Source organism: Alosa sapidissima, chromosome 5 (assembly GCF_018492685.1).
Source record: "Alosa sapidissima isolate fAloSap1 chromosome 5, fAloSap1.pri, whole genome shotgun sequence".
Lineage (NCBI taxonomy): Eukaryota > Metazoa > Chordata > Actinopteri > Clupeiformes > Clupeidae > Alosa > Alosa sapidissima.
In genome coordinates, this window is record NC_055961.1 from 33,529,644 (window position 1) to 33,551,118 (window position 21,475).

At 42.8% G+C, this 21,475-nt stretch overlaps 1 protein-coding gene across 3 annotated transcripts; it reads left to right on the forward strand.

Moving 5' to 3' along the window:
• The first annotated feature begins 7,928 nt into the window (after positions 1 to 7,928).
• srrt (serrate RNA effector molecule homolog (Arabidopsis)) lies at positions 7,929 to 21,366 on the forward strand. Of its 3 annotated transcripts, none has more exons than XM_042091001.1 (20): positions 7,929 to 8,034; positions 9,040 to 9,166; positions 9,434 to 9,577; positions 9,694 to 9,840; positions 9,952 to 10,140; positions 11,843 to 12,012; positions 12,355 to 12,530; positions 12,742 to 12,852; positions 12,962 to 13,139; positions 13,271 to 13,509; positions 13,699 to 13,760; positions 13,850 to 13,928; positions 14,129 to 14,320; positions 17,793 to 17,963; positions 18,268 to 18,421; positions 18,603 to 18,796; positions 18,944 to 19,100; positions 20,515 to 20,607; positions 20,716 to 20,860; positions 20,952 to 21,366. In XM_042091001.1, exons 2-19 carry the CDS (start codon positions 9,048 to 9,050, stop codon positions 20,811 to 20,813), a joined length of 2,673 nt encoding a protein of 890 aa, XP_041946935.1. In that variant the 5' UTR covers positions 7,929 to 8,034; positions 9,040 to 9,047; the 3' UTR covers positions 20,814 to 20,860; positions 20,952 to 21,366. The 3 variants fall into 3 exon arrangements, with proteins under 3 accessions (XP_041946935.1, XP_041946933.1, XP_041946934.1); XM_042090999.1 differs by having other exon boundaries at positions 20,716 to 20,809; XM_042091000.1 differs by having other exon boundaries at positions 9,449 to 9,577; positions 20,716 to 20,809.
• The last annotated feature ends 109 nt before the right edge of the window (positions 21,367 to 21,475 follow it).

A 21,475-nucleotide genomic window follows, 5' to 3' on the forward strand; every position in this document is an offset into this window, starting at 1 on the left:
TACAAGTTTACTGGGTGAGACGTGTATAACAGCTGGAGTGGCATTCGCGATGTATGCCGACATGACGTCATCTGTTGATGATCTATAAAATCACTGGCACATTGCCAGAACACACTAGCTCACCTCACTGGCTACCTTTTACACAGTCCAATTTGAGAGCTTGTCAGTCACATGTGACAATCCAAACATACAATTTTTGCCAAAGGATACTTTGGATTACACCAAGTGGTTTACTCATCAAAGTTTGTATTCCATCAGAGGACTCTTCTCTTCTCTTCCCTGACGGAATGATGGCTCAATCAACCTCTTCTTCTTCAGCTTATCTATACCTTTTGCTCTTTTTCATTTTGTCCTCACCACTGGTGCAATCTAACCAACTTGATTCTCAGGTGAGACCTTTGGATAAAACGTAGGATGACCTGCATGGTTTGTTACAACATGTAACTAATGGTGATTTACATTACAATGGCGATAATGATAAATAAAGTTAACCACATATTGCATATTTTTGAGAAGTCCATCCCAGTTTATAAAATATGTAGTTGTTAAATATTGTAGCACAAATTAAGCTAAATAATGAATTGCTCTGTACAATGAAATGTGATTTATTTAGAATTCATTAAAGCAAGACAAGCAAAAGACTGTTAAGGATGTTACAGCAATAATTTGGGATGAATTAACCAAATTCATCCTCTCACATAGATTTTAGATGACCTGTTTGCTGTACATCTTGACTTTGCCATGCCCAATGTTAATGCTGAGGGATCCACTGAAGATCAAATGCCCTCACTATCGTCATCACCTTCTTCATCATCTTCCTCCTCCTCTCGACATGGACGGAATTTATCAGGGATGGAGCCACAAGTTGCCAGAGAACGCGAGGCAGATTCTACCCACAGGTGGTCCCATCGCCTGATGGAATTAATTGGCCACCAGAAAAAGTTCCGAGGACGAACTAAGAAAAGCAGAAACGGCTGTTTGAGTCAGAACCTTGTTGGAACCTCTGAAGGGGTGGGTTGCTGATGTGGTCGTGTGTGAGGGACAGCTGGTTTACATATACAGAAATGGCTTATCAATTCACATAGGAGGTGGAGGATAAGAGGATTTTGTTAACAAAATGTAGAATATTGTGTTATGTCATGTCAGAATGTTCCTCATACCTATGATCCATTTACATTACAGGTGAAAATGATCAATCTGATTGCCAGGGATGTGGAGTATAATGAAGATATCAAATAAGAAGAAAGTGTGGCTACAGAAAGTGATTTTTCAAAAGATGAGCAATGTAAGATAGGATGTGTGAGATAAGGAATTAAACATCTTCATTTACTTCAGGCCAATGTCACTTGGTTTGTACTTTGTAGTGTAAATGTTTTATGTGTAGAATTAAACCTTTTATCTTGCAGTCACTTTTACTTAAGAAATAAGTGCCCTTCTGACATCATCAGCTGCTGAGTTATATATAAGTAATAGTGTTGTCACGATACCAAAATTATGACTTCGATACGATACCTGCAAATATCACGGTGCTCGATACTAAAACGATACTACGGCGAAATCCTAAGATATCTGGAGAAGAAAGGACTCATACCTCCTCCAAGTGTATTGAGTCATTTGTGTTAAATTTGGTGCACTTTTGTAGGTCAATTCTGGGTTCTAAACTTCCTACATAATTATTTTTTTTTATAGTCAGTAAAATAGTAGGCCTACTTTGTGTGATTAAGTCCTTTATTGTTTGTTATAGTTCATTTACATTGTGTTGTGTTTTGGCAATAAAGTAGCTTTAAATAGCCAAACTAGACTAGGTCAGTGTTAAAATTACTGCATGCAAATCACTGAATGCTATGCAGAGGGGCCTAATATTTAGGCCATCTGATGTACAGTATAGGCTACCCTAGGCCTTCCCGTGTTCATGGGATTTCTTTGACAGTTGCAAAGGGGGAAATGTGAGGATAGTCTTCTTTGCGCCCAGTGTACAAGTACGACGTTCCAACCACTCAGGTCTTCGTCAGATAGGCCTACACCATTACCTGTTGCAATATATCTGTGTGCATTCCTACATTACGTCTATTTCTTTGATAACATGATTTGCTACCACGTATAAGCCGCTGTTATTAGGACTCAACAAGCTTTGGTGGTATTCACCCCTTGCAGACACGTGACTTAAGTCACGTGACGGCTCCATGCTGGACGGCAAAAAGATGGGAGACTGACGGCAAATTACATTATGTCATAAAGATTATGATGAACTGAACACCATTACTATAACATCTTTGTAGTTCAATGTATTGCTGTTTGGGGTCTGATAGTCAAAGAAGATGCCAGTGGTGTTGTTAGATGAAATGGGTCATGATCGCAAATGTAAAGTTATTAAAACTGGTGGTAACAGCAAGGGGAGATAACGTTACGTTAGGCTACTGTAATTAACATTATGGTAAATGAACACCCATAAGTATTTCTGGACTAAAATATTGCAAAGCGATTTGGTTACTTTATTTGTCTTGCTTTTATCAGTTGTAACATAGTCAAAACGTTAAGAATGTCATATAAGAACATGAAATAATAACTAGCTGCCACACTATTTTTTGATTGTCGGTGCCGTTTAAGTAGTATACTATAGACTATACTACTTAAACGGCACCGAAAATCAAAAAATCCAGTGGAAACTAGATGGCAGAAGTGTGTAGGCCAATCTGCCCACCAGCTTTTTCTACTTTGTCACCTACAGAGTTTGACAGGTACGATCTTTCAAAACGCCATGTTATTTCCCATAGACAATCGACGCCAGGAAGTTGGATGGATACGGAAGTTAGGAGGCGGGACTTATTCTGGAGAGGTCAATAGTTTTTACCAGAGCCATATAAACAAAGATCCTTGATTACTAGCAAGATAGAGCAACGTAATTCGTTACTATGGGAGCAAAACGGGACAGTTCCGGTCTGCATAAGTGGGAGTGTCACCCTACGTCACTAAATAAACTTTCTCAATTAATAAGCAATAAGAACAAATAAACATAATTGTGTTCACAGTATTATTGTATATAATCGTGTATGATACCAATGAATCATTCTTTAGGACATGATATGAATAATTTAATTAGTCATGTGAACCGAGCTAGCTTGCTAGCTAACGCTAGCTTAAAATGCTATACAAGTGGATGGGAGTAGCAATGGCAATAGTACAGCTATGCGCTAACAAGTGATTACACAGCTAGTCTAACATTACTTGTTTGAGTTTTCTACCCCGCATTTCCTCTGGTAGTCACTGATCTGAGCTAATGAGCGAATTACCTAGCCAAGCCTAGCCTATCGTCGCGGGAGAATAAAAAAAGTTTAAAAGTTTTTTAACATCTCCAGTGTAATGGTGGGCATTCTAAGTTAAAGGAGAATTCCGGTGTGATATTGACCTAAAGTGTATTGAAACATGATACCGAGTGTGAACGTATGTCTCATAGCCCATCTCGACTTGTCCCCTGCACTCCAAAATCTGGCGCTAGTCAGCCGATGCTACCAATAGCTTTTTCAATGGTGGTGCTTCGGCATCGGGCTAGCCATGCAAATAAATAATTGTTTTACACCATTTATGAGGCTCAATGTATCTCCACACTTCATTGGTAGACTTCCGAGGGCCCTGACATTTAAAACGAGACATTGAGAACTTTGAAAAAGCACTGGTAGTTGACTTACAAAACGATTTATGCAGACAGTATCTTCACAAAGTTTAGCGTTTGCAGCCATCTTGAATTTAATCACGATAAGTCGAGCGAAGAGTAAGAATGAACAGGTATGATAAGGGATCAGATTCCAAAAATAATTCTGTGGAAATGCATGGATTCCAGTTGCTGCTACTGGAAGAAACTGGGATCCATGCATTTCCACTGAATTCTTTTTGGAACCTGAACCCTTATCATACCTGTTCATTCTTACTCGTTGCTCGACTTATCGTTGGTAGCATCGGCTAACTAGCGCCAGATTTTGGAGTGCAGGGGACAAGCCGAGATGGGCTATGAGACATACATTCACACTCGGTATCATGTTTCAACACACTTTAGGTCAATATCACACCGGAATTCTCCTTGAAGTAGATTATGTTAAAATGACATGGACATTAGGCCGAACTGCCGATGGCTGTATTTTTTTTGCACACAAGCTGGCGCTGCCTGCACATTCAATGTCCTCGGCTTTGTGAAATCAGTGCATATTCGCGCCTAATTATAGAACGTCAAAAAGAAACAAAGTAGCTGGGCTGCATCCAGACACTTACCTGCCGTCGGTCTACGGACAGTTTTTAATGTTTATCAGAAAATAACTACTCGGTATTCTGATTGAGCATAATTTTCGGGACAATTAGGGCAGGATTTGGGATTCGGGACAACTGCTTGGATATCGGGACTGTCCCGAATTTTTTCGGGACGTCTGGTCACCCTATATTTCACCCCTTTGGGCACTTTTGATTTCGTCCTTTCGAAACTGTGAAATATTCACGGGGGCATGGACGGTTTGCTAACCATTTTACTGCAGTGTCTCTAGCTGCTAGCCGGTGGTAGCATCCAGCTTGTGCTATCAGCTAGCTAGCTAGTTCAAAAGTTCAAAGTCAAAGTCAAAGTCAAAGTCAGCTTTATTGTCAATTTCTTCACATGTTCCAGACATACAAAGAGATCGAAATTACGTTTCTCACTATCCCACGGTGAAGACTAGACATATTTTACCAATTTAAGTCCACAGACAAACATAACATTCAAGTAAACAAAAAAGTAAGTAAATAAGTAAATAAGAGGGCACATATAATAATGAAAAAATAAGAGCAGCAAAATTTGGTTGAAATTGTGCATGGACAGTCAATAAAATACTAGTGCAAAGTCAGGCCAATAAAAGGCTTGGGTAGTTCTGTTTGACCTAAGTAATAAAGAAAGTGGCATAGTGGTGCAAGTTATGTAAGAGCAGCAGAAGTGTTGTGTTTTCAGGACAACAACACCAAGTTGTAAAGTGTGCAAGTGTGCAAGTGGAGTAGTGCAGGCGGCCATTGTGGGTCCAATGTCCAGGATGTTATGTAGCTGAGGGTGGAGGGGGGAGAGGAGGGAGAGAGTTCAGCATCCTTAAAGCTTGGTGTATGAAGCTGTTGGTGAGTCTGGTAGTGCGGGAGCGCAGGCTTCTGTACCTCTTCCCAGAGGGCAGTAGATCAAACAGATTGTGAGCGGGGTGACTTGAATCACTCACAATTTTGGTCGCCTTGCGGGTGAGGTGGGTGGTGTAAATGTCCTTCAGGGAGGGGAGTGAAGCACCAATGATCCTTCCAGCTGTGTTCACTATGCGCTGCAGGGCTTTCCTGTTGTATTCAGTGCAGCTTCCGCCCCACACAGCGATACAGCTGGAGAGGATGCTCTCAATGGTGCCTCGGTAGAATGTGGTCATGATGGCTGGTGGAGCACTTGCTCGCCTGAGTTTCCGCAGGAAGTACAGGCGGCGCTGAGCTCTCTTCGCCAGTGATGCAGTGTTGGTGGTCCAGGAGAGGTCTTCACTGATGTGCACCCCCAGGAATTTGGTGCTGCTCGCTCTCTCCACCACAGCACCGTCGATGGTCAGTGGCAGGTGTTGGGTGTGACCTCTCCGGAAGTCAACAACAATCTCTTTGGTCTTGCTGACGTTCAGCAGGAGGTTGTTGTCCCTGCACCACGTGGTCAGATGGTCGACCTCCAACCTGTATTGAGTCTCGTCACCCTTGGTGATGAGACCCACCAGAGTTGTGTCGTCAGCAAATTTCACTATGTGATTGTGCTGTAGGTTGCAGTGCAGTCATGTGTCAGCAGGGTGAAGAGCAGCAGGGTGAAGAGCAGCGGACTGAGCACGCAGCCTTGGGGGGCCCCTGTGCTCAGTGTGATGCTGCTTGAGGTATTGTTGCCAACACGTACTACTTGAAGTACTTATTGAGATACAGGGCTTTTTATGCCTCGACTAAGTTGATGTTTCCTATAAACAACAATTCATGTTCATAGACACAACAAGGTCACTAAAACATTATATTAACCCTTAGAACCCGCTTGACGCAAAGTGCATCAAAAAACGTTACATTGCTTCGGAACCGTTCATAGCAGCAAGAAACCTTTATTGTGTGACAGAGCAGAAGTGGGGCTTTCCAACGAGACCACGCACTTGTCTATGCGATCAAGTATGAAAATTAAAAAAAATCATGAAATTAAATCAAATTGCATCATATTTACAGCCTATACTTCTCTGCGTTCACCTGCGCACCCATCACTCTCATTTGAATTACTCACGAACCCGTGATCGCATAGATATGGCAAGCATCAGATGAAAGAGGAGACACAGGGCTATTCATTGGTATCATGTATATCGATCCTTCTGGCTTATAAAAACAGACGAAATGACTGCAAAATAATAACGTCATGTACACAAACCAACGCTGCACTCCCACTCTCGTTTGAATTACTCGCGGACCCGTGATCGGATAGATATGCCACGCATGTCAGATGAAAGAGGAGACAAGCTATCATTTGATACCAAGTACATCATTCTGGGTTATAAAACAGACGAAGTGACAGCAAAATAATAACTTCATATAGCTGGACTTACCCCACGTTTTTGTCTGTTTTTGTGGCAAAGCATGTTTATAATCCAACGCTATCGTGTGTTTCTCTATGGCAAAGCATGTTCATAATCCGGTTTTGAGATCCTAGCAAATTCCTGCATGGCATCCAATTCAAGGCTCACATTGCATTCCAATTTGTTCAACAAAGAAACACCTTTTTTGCCTTTACTTTGTTTATGGCAATGCAGTATAAAGTTGAGAATCATGAGTGCATACACACGCAGGCTAACACGCAAACTCGGGTCAAGTCAGGTCAGATCAGTTCGTGTCACAGATATGGAGCGCAGAAAAGTCATTTTTCATCACTAAATAAAAAATGGCATTTATTTCGGTAAATCACACACCACATATTTCTGTAAATTACTCAGCCCCAGAGTATCCCTCCAACATGGCAATTATATTGCCAGATTCAGGGCAGTCTGCCCTACACACAAATGAAATGCATGTAGAGCTATGAGCTTGCTGTGGTGAGATACATGACAAAATATAAGAATTTTTTTTATAATACGCTTTTTGCATTTTAATTCTTTAAAAATCCAAATAAAATCAATGCCAGTACTAATACATGAACTGATGGCAGATCTGGATAACCTAGACTCTGCTGAAAAAAAAAAATGTGTGTATGGCACTTACAATGACCAGAATGAATAAATGTAGTGAAAATGCCCTAAAAACAGTTTAGGGTTCTAAGGGTTAATGTTAGCAACATTATAATGACATTCTAATGTCTGAAAGGCTAATGATTAGCCTATCGGCTACCTGAAAAGTTAAGTGTTTAAACTAGCATTTACAGTGTTCTATTTGATGGTGTATTGGCCCTGACTAAGTTTGTGTGATATATAAACCACAATCCTTGTTGATACAAGTACCAATGTTCGTCTAGAAAGTTTTTATTCACATTCACACAAGATTTTCCCCATAGGCAGTAAAAGACTCCGCCATCTTTGTCAATAATTTTCGCTGATAAAGTTTTAAACTATGATCATAACGGCCTTTCCACCAATCAGAGGCATCACTGTGGCATTGTGGGATTGTTCAGGATTGTGGGTAATGAAGTACTTATCCAAGACATCGCGATTAAAATACATTTATTTTAAAACAAGGTTAGTGCCCCTTGAATTTTTGCCCTCTATATGACCATATACAATCGCTTAGTCCAGCCGTAGTTGGTTTTGAGTCAACAATGTGCAGTTAAGTTTTTATGGCTTATACACGAATTGTCAATGGAGAAATTGCATTGAATTCTTACTTCCGGAAACTCCTGTGGGCGGGACTGTGATGCTCTATTACTTAATCGCGCATTTCCCCAAGTCACGCGAGAAGCCGCCATAGCTGCGTAGTGCGTACATTCTTCCTCTTGCTAACCTTAGATACCGCTTCGTGGAGCTGGCGGGAATTGAATCTGGTTGAAACCAGAGAGTGCAGTCGGTATGTCACAGATTTGCCTATAAATAAGTGTTTATTGTGTGTTTTAATATCGATTAATCTTTAACGAGTTTTTAATGTTGCTATAGCCAGTGCTTTGACTACAGCGGCTTTTTTTAGCTTTGTGCAGATAGCCATTTCGCGCACCTAACACTAACGTTAGCCTATTTAGCTTGTACGGCCTGGTTAAGAGAATGAATGGCTTTGTTGGTGGAAATGAGCTTTGCCAAGCTATTTCCTGAATTATATGTGTTCACGTGATTTATGCGCAGATAATATACCTGCTCAATACATGTACAAGTGTACTTGAGCGTAGGAGTATAATTTCCAAGCGATTAGTAATTAATGTAACTAACGTTATGCTCCGTTGTTAGCCATCCTAGCATAGCATATGCTAGGATGGCTAACAAATCAAAAATCAAAGCATGAAAGAAGTTGGAAAATAAGTCAACATTATCTTCGCAATTCAGTGTTGCACGTTGCTCGCTATTTGTCATTTTTCATATGGGGAACGCATGTTAAGTTTATCCCATTTCAGCTCCACTCATAAGCTAACGTTACATTAATGGTCTTGATGCATTGCTTTTGTTAAACTTAAGATAACGCTAGCTATTTTGGCTAAGTTGGCTGAAGTTAGCTACATGAGGCTCGAGCTGGCAGACAACGTAGCTATGATGGCTTTCAATCCAGTTGACAACAAATCCACAGATACTGTAGGATTTAAAGTTTTTAGAATGGCAAGTTGTCAGCTGTCAGTATGCCAACAAGAATTGCTGTTACGTTATTAGCTGCCCCCTAACTTATACGTTGTATTCATTTGCTTATATGCGTTTTGTCGGTTAGAAACTCCTTACCCTACGTTGCATTGGGTTAGGTTACGTTAATGTGAAGTTACAAATCTGACTGTTCATATCACTACGTTGACTAAACACAGCAGGCTTACCGAGTCGGCATTAAAAGTCGACTCATTTATTTTGCCATTACTGCAGTTTTTCGTTATTTGCGCAGTTTACGTCATGGCAGACAGCGATGATGAGTACGACCGCCGTCGGAGGGACAAGTTCCGCCGGGAGAGGAGTGACTACGACCGTTCTAGAGAAAGAGAGGACCGGCGCAGAGACGACTGGAGTGACAGGTGAATGAGAGGGAGCAAAGGGCCATTTGATGGATCAGAATATAATTGTATTTGGAAGGTCTTAACAACTCTTAAACAAACTAATTTATTTGTAATGCTAATTGGTCACTTGAATACTGGCCAGATGCACTGCATTGCAGTAATAGTCTGCATTCTCATAGTGAGACCGTACAGTAATTGTTTTGTATTTGCATCTAAAATGGAAGGTACTGCTGATGACTTGGAGGATTGTCATTTACTGTTGTTTTCCCTTGTTTCTGATTACTGGCGCCCATCGGGCAGGGAATGGGACAGAGGCCGGGAGCGGCGCAGCCGTGGGGAATACAGAGACTACGAACGGGGTCGCCGTGAACGATTCTCGCCCCCCAGGCATGACATGGGATCCCAGCCTAAACGGATGAGGCGAGACTGGTAGGCTTGTCTCCGTCTGTCTTGTCAAGTGTGAATACTCTTTCTCTTGGTGGGTGTACTCTTGCTTGCTTGGTTCTGTTATTCACCTTCAACTCCGGTGTCTCGTTCTTGTGCAGGGATGACCACGGAGGGGACCCATATCATGGAGGGTTTGACCTGGGCTATGGTGGGGGTGGTGGGCCAAGTTACGCTCCTCCCCAGCCTTGGGGCCATCCAGATATGCACCTGATGCAGCCTCATCATGCTATTCCTATCCAGGCCAGGTGAGTTTTGCCATCTTTGCACATTATCTTCTAAATCCTCTATTTAGTGTTGATGTGGGCCTTCATGTAGATAAAGACTCCCACTGATTGTTGACCGTTTTTGTCGGTAAGGTTGGGGAATATCCATGACATGGACCTGGGACCTCCTCCGCCTGTGATGAAGAATTTCCGAGAGTTCTTGCTCTCGCTCGATGAGTCTGTGGATGAGATGGAGGCGGTGAAGCGCTACAACGAATACAAGATCGACTTCAGGCGGCAGCAGATGCAAGACTTTTTCCTGGCCCACAAAGATGAAGAGTGGTACGAACAAAATTGCCATTGTAGTTCATCTCAACCGCTTCTTCTCCTCACATGCATTGGCGTTACCCTTGGGAGAGGGAAAGGTGGATATTTAGGGTTGTAGTGGTTGCAGTGATTCACACAGAAAGGATTTGATCTGCCTTTCTGTTGACAGGGTTGGATTACTCTACGTCTACATGAAATGGAAGATGACAGGGTACCAGATAGTTATCAAAAGTAGGCTATGGCTGCTGGCGTTTTAAGAAGCAGAAAGTATAATTTGGAGTACACTGGATGGACTGCCAGCAGAAAGGGTGTTTAAGGAGTAGCCTTAACTAGTACTACTGTCTATCACTTATCATGGATGTCAGATGGTCCATAGGCATGGGGTTTGAGTAAAGTCTGTCTTTGCCATCTGTACAGGATTCAACTGTTGGTACAATAGTAAAGTCTTCTTCCTATTATTATTATTATTATTATTATTATTATTGTTAGTTGTAGCCTCTCCTCTCAGTGGCGTCTATCACTTGAGGTAAAAAGAAAAGTCCTAAAAACCTGCTAAGGATAAGTTAACAGAAAAGTAACCAGGGACTGTCCTAGTGGAAGGTGTTCAATAACTAATTCTGTTTCAGTCTGTGTTTGCTTTTAATGTGAAGGCTTGCAAAACTGGGCTGTCTGATTGGATGCCTTTGTGTGGAGTGTCCAAACCCTTCAAGAGAGGTGGTCACATATAAGCATTAACTGTTTGACTTGGCCTGCCTTTATGTCACACTGTTTTCCCCACAGGTTTCCAGTAGTTGTGAAGGAATGTCAATGCTGTTGTGTTGCTTTTTTGTTTTCTGCGTTAACAAGACAAACACTTCTTTCCTCACCCTCCCTCCTTCCCCCTTCTCCCTCCCTTCACAACAAAGTTGTGGAAGATGAGCAAAAGTGGGACCCTACGCAGGAGTCATGAGCAGTCAGTCAGGGCTTGCACTGCGCACAATGCAGTTGCTTTTAGAAAACCACAGTACTAGGGCCCTAGGTAGTCAGACAACACAAAACCTAAGCCCTGTTGCGTACACGGAACTAGATTTTTTTTCTTTTCTTAAGCGTGTGATTTATCATTTTTTCCCACTCTTTTTTTTTTCTTCTCATATTTGGATGCAATCGAAAAAAGCAGAGATTGCGTGTGCGCATGCACACGGCGGAACGTGTTTTTTTTGACTGAAGGAAACATCTCTCTCAGTCTGTATGTGTGTTAATGCTGGGAGCAGAAAAGGTAAATTTAGTCCACACCACGCCAAGTTCTGTTTTTTCACCTGAATAGCTTAATTTAAAACATGTTGCTTTAATCCTGTTTGTCTTCCTTTCATCTCTGCTTGAATTGTGGTGAGTGGAATAACCAAAATATCTATGACAGTGACTGACATACTTTCAGTTGCTTACCCTTGAGAATTGATAGAATCCCTGTCCTTAAATGGGGCCAGTGAAAGTTTTCTGTTAAATAAAGCAGGTTCTGGTCAAAAGGTCAATTGACCCAATAAATAGCCAGGCACACTACAATACACATACTCAATTCTCAGTAGCCTACAAGTCCAAGTGCCACTTGCAATTTACACTGCTATTTTAAAGTGCCCTAACATGCTTTCGCTTTTTGCCCCTGCCCCCGCCTCTCCCCACCCCCTCCATCCCCCCCATTCCACTGCGGCCACTCTTGGAATGCCTTGATGCTTGAACTCAGGTTCCGCTCCAAGTACCACCCCGATGAAGCTGGCCGACGCAAGGTCGAAGCTCACAGAGCTCTGGAGAACAGGCTGGGTGTCTACTCGTACCTCATGGACAATGGCTGGTTTGACAACGTCTCCCTTGATATCGACAAGGCCCAGGCCATTATCAAGATCTTGGATGCAGGTACTGGCAAAATGAACTCCAATGAAAGCCAATCTCTGTAATGGAATATAGAAAAATCAGGCATATTAGACTGTTACAAAGATATACCACCAGGAGGCCATCTGTGATGAAGCACCAGAAAGTTGATTACTAAACTGTTGATCTGCTCACTCATGTCTGATGGTGGAGGACCATGTGGGCATCTTTGGACATGTAATAGGCCATAAGTTATCAGTGTGAGAGCATGTGAAAACAGTACCTGTAATTTATCAGCAGAGGGCCAGCTATTTCTCTTCTGTGTGCAGCCACAGTCCTTGTGACATGGTATCATTGTCCTGTGGCTTGTCTTGTCTTGTCCTCCAGCTGTGATCAAGATGGAGGGAGGCACGGAGCATGACCTGCGCATCTTGGAGATGCCCTGCGAGGAGGAGGAACGAGAGAGGCTGTCCTCCGGAGGCTCCGAGCCGCCCAAACGAGAGGAGCTCCGCCCAGTTGACGCGGACCGTAAACCACCCATCGAGAAGGACAACAAAGAGAAGGTGTGTGTAGGGTAGAGGAGGAACTATTTACAGCTGGTTTCCCAGATATGGATTCAGATGAGTTCTAAACTAAAAGAGAACTTAATTGAAGATTTACATTGGAAAACAGGAAATCTATCCTTAGAGTGTGTGTTTTTGTGTGAGGAAGGATACAGTAGACTTTTGGAGGAACAATCCTTGCTAATTGTTTAAAATCTGTAACTTTCCATAGCCGGACGGTGCAGCAGATGCAGAGAAGGACGCACAACTACAGGACGCTGGTGGTGACGGAGACAAGGCAGAGAAGGAGCCCCCAGTGGAGGACCCTCCAGAGCCCAAAAGGGTACGTGTGTGTTGTGACACATCCATTCCACTGACTTGTCAGACGTGTACCATCTTGTGATTTGTGTGTTCCGGTACTTAATTGTCATCTTTGTGTCCCACCCATCCAGACGTCCAAGAGCAGGAAGAGGAAGAGGACTATGAGTGGGGACAGTGAGGACGAGGCTAGCGCCTCAGACAGCGATTCCGACTCTGACTCCGACTCCAACTCGCAGACCTCGGACAAGCCCCCCGAGAAGGAGGAGGGAGAGGAGAAAGAGGAGGAGGAGGAGGGGGAGGAGGGGGAGGGTATGTGCCCATCATTACATCAGCCCTGACCAAAGGGCTGTTGTCTGTGTATAACTTGAACTGTTCGGTCTGTGGATTAGAATAGTTCAGGCCTTGTCATCTAAATGTGTTGGTGTGTTGTGCTTCTTCAGCTGATACAAAGGAAAAAGAGGATGATGAAGATGAAGAGGAGGACAAACAGAAGCAGAAGGAGAGAGACAGAGAGAAGGAGAAAGAGAAAGAAAAAGAAAAAGAGAAGGAGAAGGAAAAGGAGAAGGAGGAGAAGAAGCCTAAAGACGATCTGCCACCGTCGCCTCGGCCCCTCCACAAGACCTGCTCTCTCTTTATGAGGAACATTGCCCCATCCATCTCCAAAGCTGAGATCATTGCTGTGAGTGTGCACACACACACACACACACACACACACACACAATGCATATATGGATATATTCTCCCTTATTCATTATCTTGTACAAAGATAAGCATTTTTTGTACATGTGGAGTAAGTGTACACACACACACACACACACACACACACACAGTGTAGATGGTTGAATAAATGTCAGCGGTGTCTCCACAGCTGTGCCGGAGGTACCCTGGCTTCATGCGTGTGTGTCTGTCGGAGCCCCAGCCAGAGCGCAGGTCAGTTTCTCCCTCCTTCCCTTTAAACCCCCTCAGCCATTCAAACCCCCAGACATGAGATGGCTCACTGCCACATTTATATATTTTAGGTTCTTCAGACGTTGCTGGGTGACGTTCGACCGCAGCGTGAACATCAAAGAGACCTGCTGGAACTTGCAAAACATCCGGGTGAGTTGTCAGTTATTTACTCAGTTATATTGAGCCAGTACTATTCAGTGTAATTACCCCTTAATAATCAGTAGACAGTTGTATACAGATGTATATTTACTTTTTTTTAATTTAATTTAATTTTTTTAACATGGCTTGTACCATGTATTATGTAAAATGTGCTGTTGGCAGGATTAACTCGGATGTGTTTGATTTCCTAGTTGCGGGACTGTGAGCTGGCACCAGGGGTGAACCGTGACTTGGCACGGCGTGTCCGCAATGTCAATGGGATGACCCAGCACAAGCAGGTGCTCCGCAATGACATCAAGCTGGCAGCCAAACTGATCCATGCCCTGGATGAGAGGGAACGTCTCTGGAGCCCAAAAGCCAGGGTTGAAGGCCAGGCCATGGAGGCAAGATATCTCTCACACACACACACACACACACTAGGGCTGTAATGACACACCAACCTCAAGATTCGGTTTGTATCACGATTTTAGACCCACGGTTAGATTTTTATTTTTTTATTTTATTTTATTACGTGACATTTTATTAAATAACATTTTAATAGCCTACCTTGTAACACCAGAGGATTACAATATAATATATAGTATACTGTATTTTCCGGACTATAAGCAACACTTTTTTTCATAGTTTGGCTGGTCCTGCGACTTAGTCAGGTGCGACTTATATATGAAAAAAAATATATAATTGAACATGATTTTAAATGTTAATTTATATTAACTGACATGAACCCTACATGAAACATTACTGTCTACAGCCTCGAGAGAGCGCTCTCAAATGCACAAGTCCTGTGCACTTTCAGCCAGAGATTAATGCTTGCGCTATGCCTGAAACACACGTGCATACCTTTATAGCCGGGCCTCAGATTCAGACAAATAAAAGCCAGTATAATTTTGTTTCAATTTTAACTCATAAAAGAGCTCTTCTTAATATTTTATGTTGTTGGTTGGTTTAATATTGTTGCCAATTAAAAGTCATTGTCCTACACCATGAGTCTCCAACACATTGCTCTCAAGCTACCAGTCGCATGCCGCCCCCTTCTGAGCTAGAGGCTGAAGCAGTAACCTACATTTAAACACAATTGTTGCTGCCAGGCATCAGCCTATGAAGTTTATACAATAAAGTAAATCATGCGTAATTTAAAAATAACTAAATTTAGCCCATCTTAGACCTCTTTGGCTATATGGAGAAGGTTTCCCTTGCAGCACAGCACACGTTCCATGAATGAATGAAAGCGGATGCCTTATCTCGCAATAAGCGGATGGAAATCCAGCCACTCTTTCATACATGAAACTTAAAGGAGAATTCCGGTGTGATATTGACCTAAAGTGTATCGAAACATGATACCGAGTGTGAACGTATGTCTCCGTATGGCTTGTCCCCTGCCCTTCCAAAAATAATTCAGTGGAAATGCATGGATTCCAGTTGCTGCTACTGGAAGAAACTGGAATCCATGCATTTCCACTGAATTATTTTTGGAATCTGATCCCTTATCATACCTGTTCATTCTTACTCGTTGCTCGACTTATCGTGACTAAATTCAAGATGGCTGCAAACGTTAAACTTCGTGAAGATACTGTCTGTATAAATCGTCTTGTAAGTAAACTACCAGTGCTTTTTCAAAGTTCTCAATGTCTCGTTTTAAATGTCAGGGCCCTAGGAAGTCTACCAATGAAGTGTGGAGATACATTGAGCCTCGTAAATGGGTGTAAAACAGTGATTTATTTGCATGGCTAGCCCGATGCCGAAGCACCACTACTGAAAAAGTTTTTGGTAGCATCGGCTAACTAGCGCCAGATTTTGGAGTGCAGGGGACAAGTCGAGATGGGCTATGAGACATACGTTCACACTCGGTATCATGTTTCGATACACTTTAGGTCAATATCACACCGGAATTCTCCTTTAATAATGAACCATTAAATACCCCACAGATTTCAGTGGTCATCAGTCCCGATATTTTGCAATATAATCAAACAGTCCAAACGTAAATTAAATCTCGAATTGAACATCTTTTGCTTTTGATAGCCTACCGGTATGCTGCTCCAAACGAAAAGTAGGCCTATGTCTCACAATAAAACGCAAGAAATAGAGGCCTATAATGATGGTCTGTCTCCTAAACATTCCTCACCCATTATCTAGACATGCATGAAAACATTTGAAAACAAAACTCACTGCCATGTAGGCTAATATTTGAATGCTGTTTTGCTACTAATTATCTTTCACGTAATGAATACGCACAGAAAGTGAAAGTAGGCCTACTATGCGCTCCGTGTCTGTAGCTGTCTGTTCACATCCGCAATCGGTTAACGTTCCTCAAATGAAGAACACATCTATGTTCTCTCGCGTTATAGGCGGTCATGCTTCTATGTTTGAAAAATTCCTGACGGTTCCTGATCGCTAAACGTTTGTTTTCCTTTCCTGTCGATAGCGGTTGATGTAGAAGCACATAAGCTATAATTTGACTTCAGCGGTGACTAATCTTGCTGAGAGAGAGCGCAACGAGAGAGAGCGAGGCACCCCCAAAGTGGTCCCGCACGTGTTGAAGTCAGAGTTGGAACGTCCAGTCAATAGTCCCGCATTCATATCATAGTCTACTAATTGGACTGTTTAGTTTCCCCATGTGTGTTTAAGTTTCAAGGTAATACTTGTTTTCCTTGAGACTAGGGATGTAACGATTACCGGTATAATGGTAAACTGCGATAAAAATGTTGACGATAACAATTACCGTTTTCTTTTCAAATATCATAATTATCACGGTTGATTACCGTGTGTTTAATCCTTCGCCGCTTCAGCCGAGCCTGCTTTTGACATACAGTAGGCCTGGTACAATGAAACAAAACTGGTACCCTACTGATTCTGTTGTCTAATTGATGGTTGATTTTAAAAGGCGGAACATTTTCACCGCAAAATGTGCACTGTATCATGTAGCCACTCTGCGTCTTTTTATGTTCGTGTCCACATTAAATCCATTCCACTCACGTTATCAAGAGAATACAGTAGCCTAAAGTTTTATTTCAAACGCTTACTTTGGTCTCACTCATTGGATCCAAATAATAGAAATAGCAAACTCTAAGTTATGGTAGGGTAAGTTAAACTATAAGCACATCACCAATTAAACATGAAGAAAATTTGTTGAACTATTTCAGTATGTAGGCCTATCAGTGCTTTCTGAACATATTGAACACACTTTTAGAAATACCATAATAATACCGAAAACTGTGATAATTTCATCTCACTGTTATAGTGACCATTTTCATACCGTTACATCCCTACTTGGGACAGGCCCTTTTGGGAAACGTTGGTATTGAGATGATCCGTCAACTTGAATGCAAGAGTTTTAAACAAATATGTGCAGCATACTAATGATGCTAAGCGGATTCAATAGTAATGTAGCTAGTCGTCTTCTATGAGTCCTTGGTTTCACGATTGTGAATGTTTTATTTGGATTGTGTTGGCCGAGTCGCGCGTGTTCATTGAGCAGGAGAGGGAGGAAGAGCGAGAGGAAGAGGGGGGTATGAAATTATTATTTATTTATTTTTGGACAACGTAATCTACCGGTAAGTAAAGCGGGAGATGTAGTTGCTTATGCAGCCGCGTAAGCTGCAAAGCACTGCATGAAACACTAGAAAGGGTGTGTCGAGTTTCTGCCTTTTTACACCGCGACACAGTATCGTGGATATGACTGTTGCGATTTCGGTTTCGAATCGCATATTGTTACAGCCCTAACACACACACACACACACACACACACACAGGCTGCTGACTCTCGTGCGCTAATTCCCTTGGCAGGTTTGTCACATTAAGGGCAAACTCTTTTTACTCCTCCAATAATGACCAAATTTTCCTATGTCCTTTTCCTAGTTATCAGCCCAGAACCCGATCCTGAAGAACATCACCGATTACCTGATCGAGGAGGTGAGCGCGGAGGAGGAGGAGCTGCTCGGCAGTATGGGGGGAGTAGACTCCGAAGAGGGGGCCAAGGAGGGCAACCCGTCCGAGGTCACCGTTGAGAGGGACGACAAGCTGGTCAAGGTATCGCCCTCTGCCTCTCAAGGCTTTTCATCTGTATCTCCGCTAAGGGAAGTGTGCACTTGCAGAGGATTTTTTTTCTGGGTGGAGCAGAGAAGATCCAACCTGCTAGTTAGGACCACTTCAGTGTTTAGTGGCTGAAATTATGAACAGCAAAAATTTGGCCATATTCCATGACTTCGAATGAACAAATGTAGTAGGTCTTCAGATTGGCCAAAAACAAGATGCTGTTTTATGTAGATGTAATGGACAATTGAGTTTCTCATCTTTTTTTTATTCATTTTTTTTTTTTCTCACCTGTCCTCAGGTGTTGGACCGGCTGCTTCTATACCTCCGCATTGTGCACTCCATCGACTACTACAACTCTTGCGAGTACCCCAGCGAGGACGAGATGCCCAACCGGTGTGGTATCATCCACGTGCGTGGGCCCATTCCACCCAACCGCATCACGCACAGAGAGGGTGAGTGACTCTAACTTGATGCCAGCCGTGTACCCGCGGACAGGGAAGGCACAGAACCTGAGGGAGGCACAGAACCTTTTTCTGGGGTGGGTGGGGTCATAGGTTTTTTCCTTTCAGATTAATTGATTCTCTCATATTAATGATTAACCGTCTGCTCCTTCTGTGACGTGTCTGTGTGTAGTGGGAGACTGGCAGAAGACATTTGAGGAGAAGCTGAGTCCACTGTTCAGTGTTAAGGAGACCCTTGCTGAGGAGGAGGCGGCCAAAATGGGACGCAAAGACCCGGAGCAGGAAGTGGAGAAGTTTGTGTCGGCCAACACGCAGGAGCTGGGCAAGGACAAGTGGCTATGCCCTCTCAGTGGCAAGAAGTTTAAGGTGGGAGATTGGCTCTCGCCTGTCTGTCTTTACATAACCACTCCTGTACTCTTTGAATTTGTTATCTCAAAGGTCTGATTTTAAAATTGAGACAAGCTGGTATTGATCTTGTATCTCGCATCATACAGTTATCCTTGTCCTTTGCAGGGTCCTGAGTTTGTGAGGAAGCATATTTTGAACAAGCACGGAGATAAGATTGAGGAAGTCAAGAAGGAAGTCGAGTTCTTCAACAACTTCTTGATGGACGCCAAAAGGCCATCCCTTCCTGAGATGAAGCCACCACCTCCCCCAGGCCCTGGACAAGGTGAGTGCGTCCAGCTGCTCTGGACAAAAGGCAAAACCAATCACCACGAAAAACAATACTAAGAAACCTGTTAGGAGTAGCCTATTGTGTCTACGATTATCCTAATAACCTTTTTGCCTATGGCTAGTCCACAAACTCTAACATAGTTTGTGCCACGTTTAGCACAATATTAACAGTAAGCATGACATTAAGTTGGTATAAACAGCCTTTGGAAATAGAAGCATATAATGGCATGATTCTACTTAGAAATTTCCTATTTGCAATTAAAAGTGATATGTGAGCCTGGTAGCCACCTAGCTATCTGAGTGGAATGTGTTTCAATCGCCATATCTTGTGCTTCATGTAACGGCTTATTGAAGACTTCAAGACTCTCCAGTCCCATCTTCTCCAGCCTCGTCTTTGTTGCCTTCATGATTTCATTTTAAAAGTTTCTTATATTTAAAAAGTAGATATCAATTATCAACAATGACAAGCCAGCCAGAACCTGCCACTCTCTCTGTGATGAATGACTATTTAGTCAAGTCATAAACCCTCATTACACTCTCTATCCCTCTCATGCGCGCTCAGACGCGAGAACCCAAAAAGTATCATCCTTGTGTAACATGCTGTTTTAATGTTGACATTGTAAACATTCTCTAGGAAGGGTGAAAACCAGTTTGCTGCTAACCACAACGTTGTCTATCGCAGGGGAAAAAATGGCGAGCAGCCTGTGATGACTCAATTAAATGCTCGGCAGGCTGGTTTAAAGTGCATGACGGGCCAGTTTGCCCACCTATGGGCTAGTTCAACGTTCAAGTTCAATCTTAATGGAGATTGAGAGAGAACCCGAAAAGTATCATTCTTATTTAGCATGCTGTTGGTGCATATTGCCATTGTAAACATTCTCTAAGAAGATTAAAAATCAGTGTACAGTAAAGCTGTGTATTGGCAAAATGTTGGTGCCCCCTCTGTCTCCTGGTGCCTTATGCACAGTGCGTGATGCGCGCCTGGTGTTAGCAGCGGCACTGATTAGGGATTAAACATTAGGGATGGTCCGACGGACCTCCGGCGTCAGTCAGAAAGTTTCGCTGTCTCGCGATGTAACAAATTGCTTTACACCACTACAAACATACATGCCAGGCACCAGCTAGAACACGTTAGAGATGGAGTTTCTTAGACATTCGTCATGGCAGAGCCACCAAAAAGAAGCAGAAAGCGAGTAAACCGTTGTCCGATGAACAGGGAAAGAGGAAACCGTAGACTGACTGAGTGAGCAATGTCCTCAAATATACTCTGAAGCTGTAGGGGGACCTGTAGAGAAAAAAGCAAAAAACAGCTAGGAAATTGCCAAAACTGCATAGGGTGCCTTTAACAAACCTGCTTTGTTAATATACTTTCAGCCAATTATGTAGATTTCTCTTCTCTCTCCCCATAGGAGTTCTCTCTCCTGGGCTTCCCTTCGCTCCCCAGGCTCCCCAGGGCCTAATGGGCTTCGGCCAGCCCAGGCCACCCATCATGGGATATGGAGGTAAGGCAGAGTTCACACTCCCTCTGCTCAGAATCAGTTAGCAATGTACGGTTGGTTTGTACTGATGCCCTGATTCTGTATGTTTTTGTTTCTTTTCCCCCCACTTAGGAAGTCCTTATCCACCCAACCAGTATGGAGGAGGCAGAGGAAACTATGACAATTTCCGTGGTCAGGGAGGCTACCCAGGAAAGCCCCGCAACAGGTAAGACTTGAGATCGGAGTGAAAGCCTTCCATAATCAACAAAGGAACATGGTGAGAAATTAGAGATGCAGAGAGGTATACTTTTCAAAACAGTGTAGTGATTGTTCGTCACTGAGTGACCGCTTGCCTTTTTCCCCTTCAGAATGATCCGTGGGGATCCCCGCAACATCATCGAGTACCGTGACCTGGATGCCCCTGATGATGTTGACTTCTTTTAAAAATGGCCTGTTTTTACTTTCTCGTCTTGTTTCGAACGGTCAGCTCACTAGCTTTATGTAAACCTCATTACTTTTTAACTAGATATTTTTCAAGCAACTGTACTATTGCATCACATGTCCCAGTGGAAAAATGAACCCCTTACCATCTTCGGTAATGAATCATCCGTCACTCCATGGACTGATAATTGATTTTATTTTGCTAAGTCTACCATAGGACAAACCTTTCAAAAGCCCCATGTATAAATTGAATTGAAATTGAAAGAGCAGAGACTGCTAGTAAAATATAATGCAAGGATGTATGATTGTAACACTTTCAAGGAATAAATACACCTTTCTTTATTGGGTTGTTCTTTTGACATTGTTCATCTGCAAATGAGAACTTCAGGGACAAAGAAGTTGTCAAGTATACTACTCAGAAAAAGGAAAGGAACCATATTGAAACGGCACA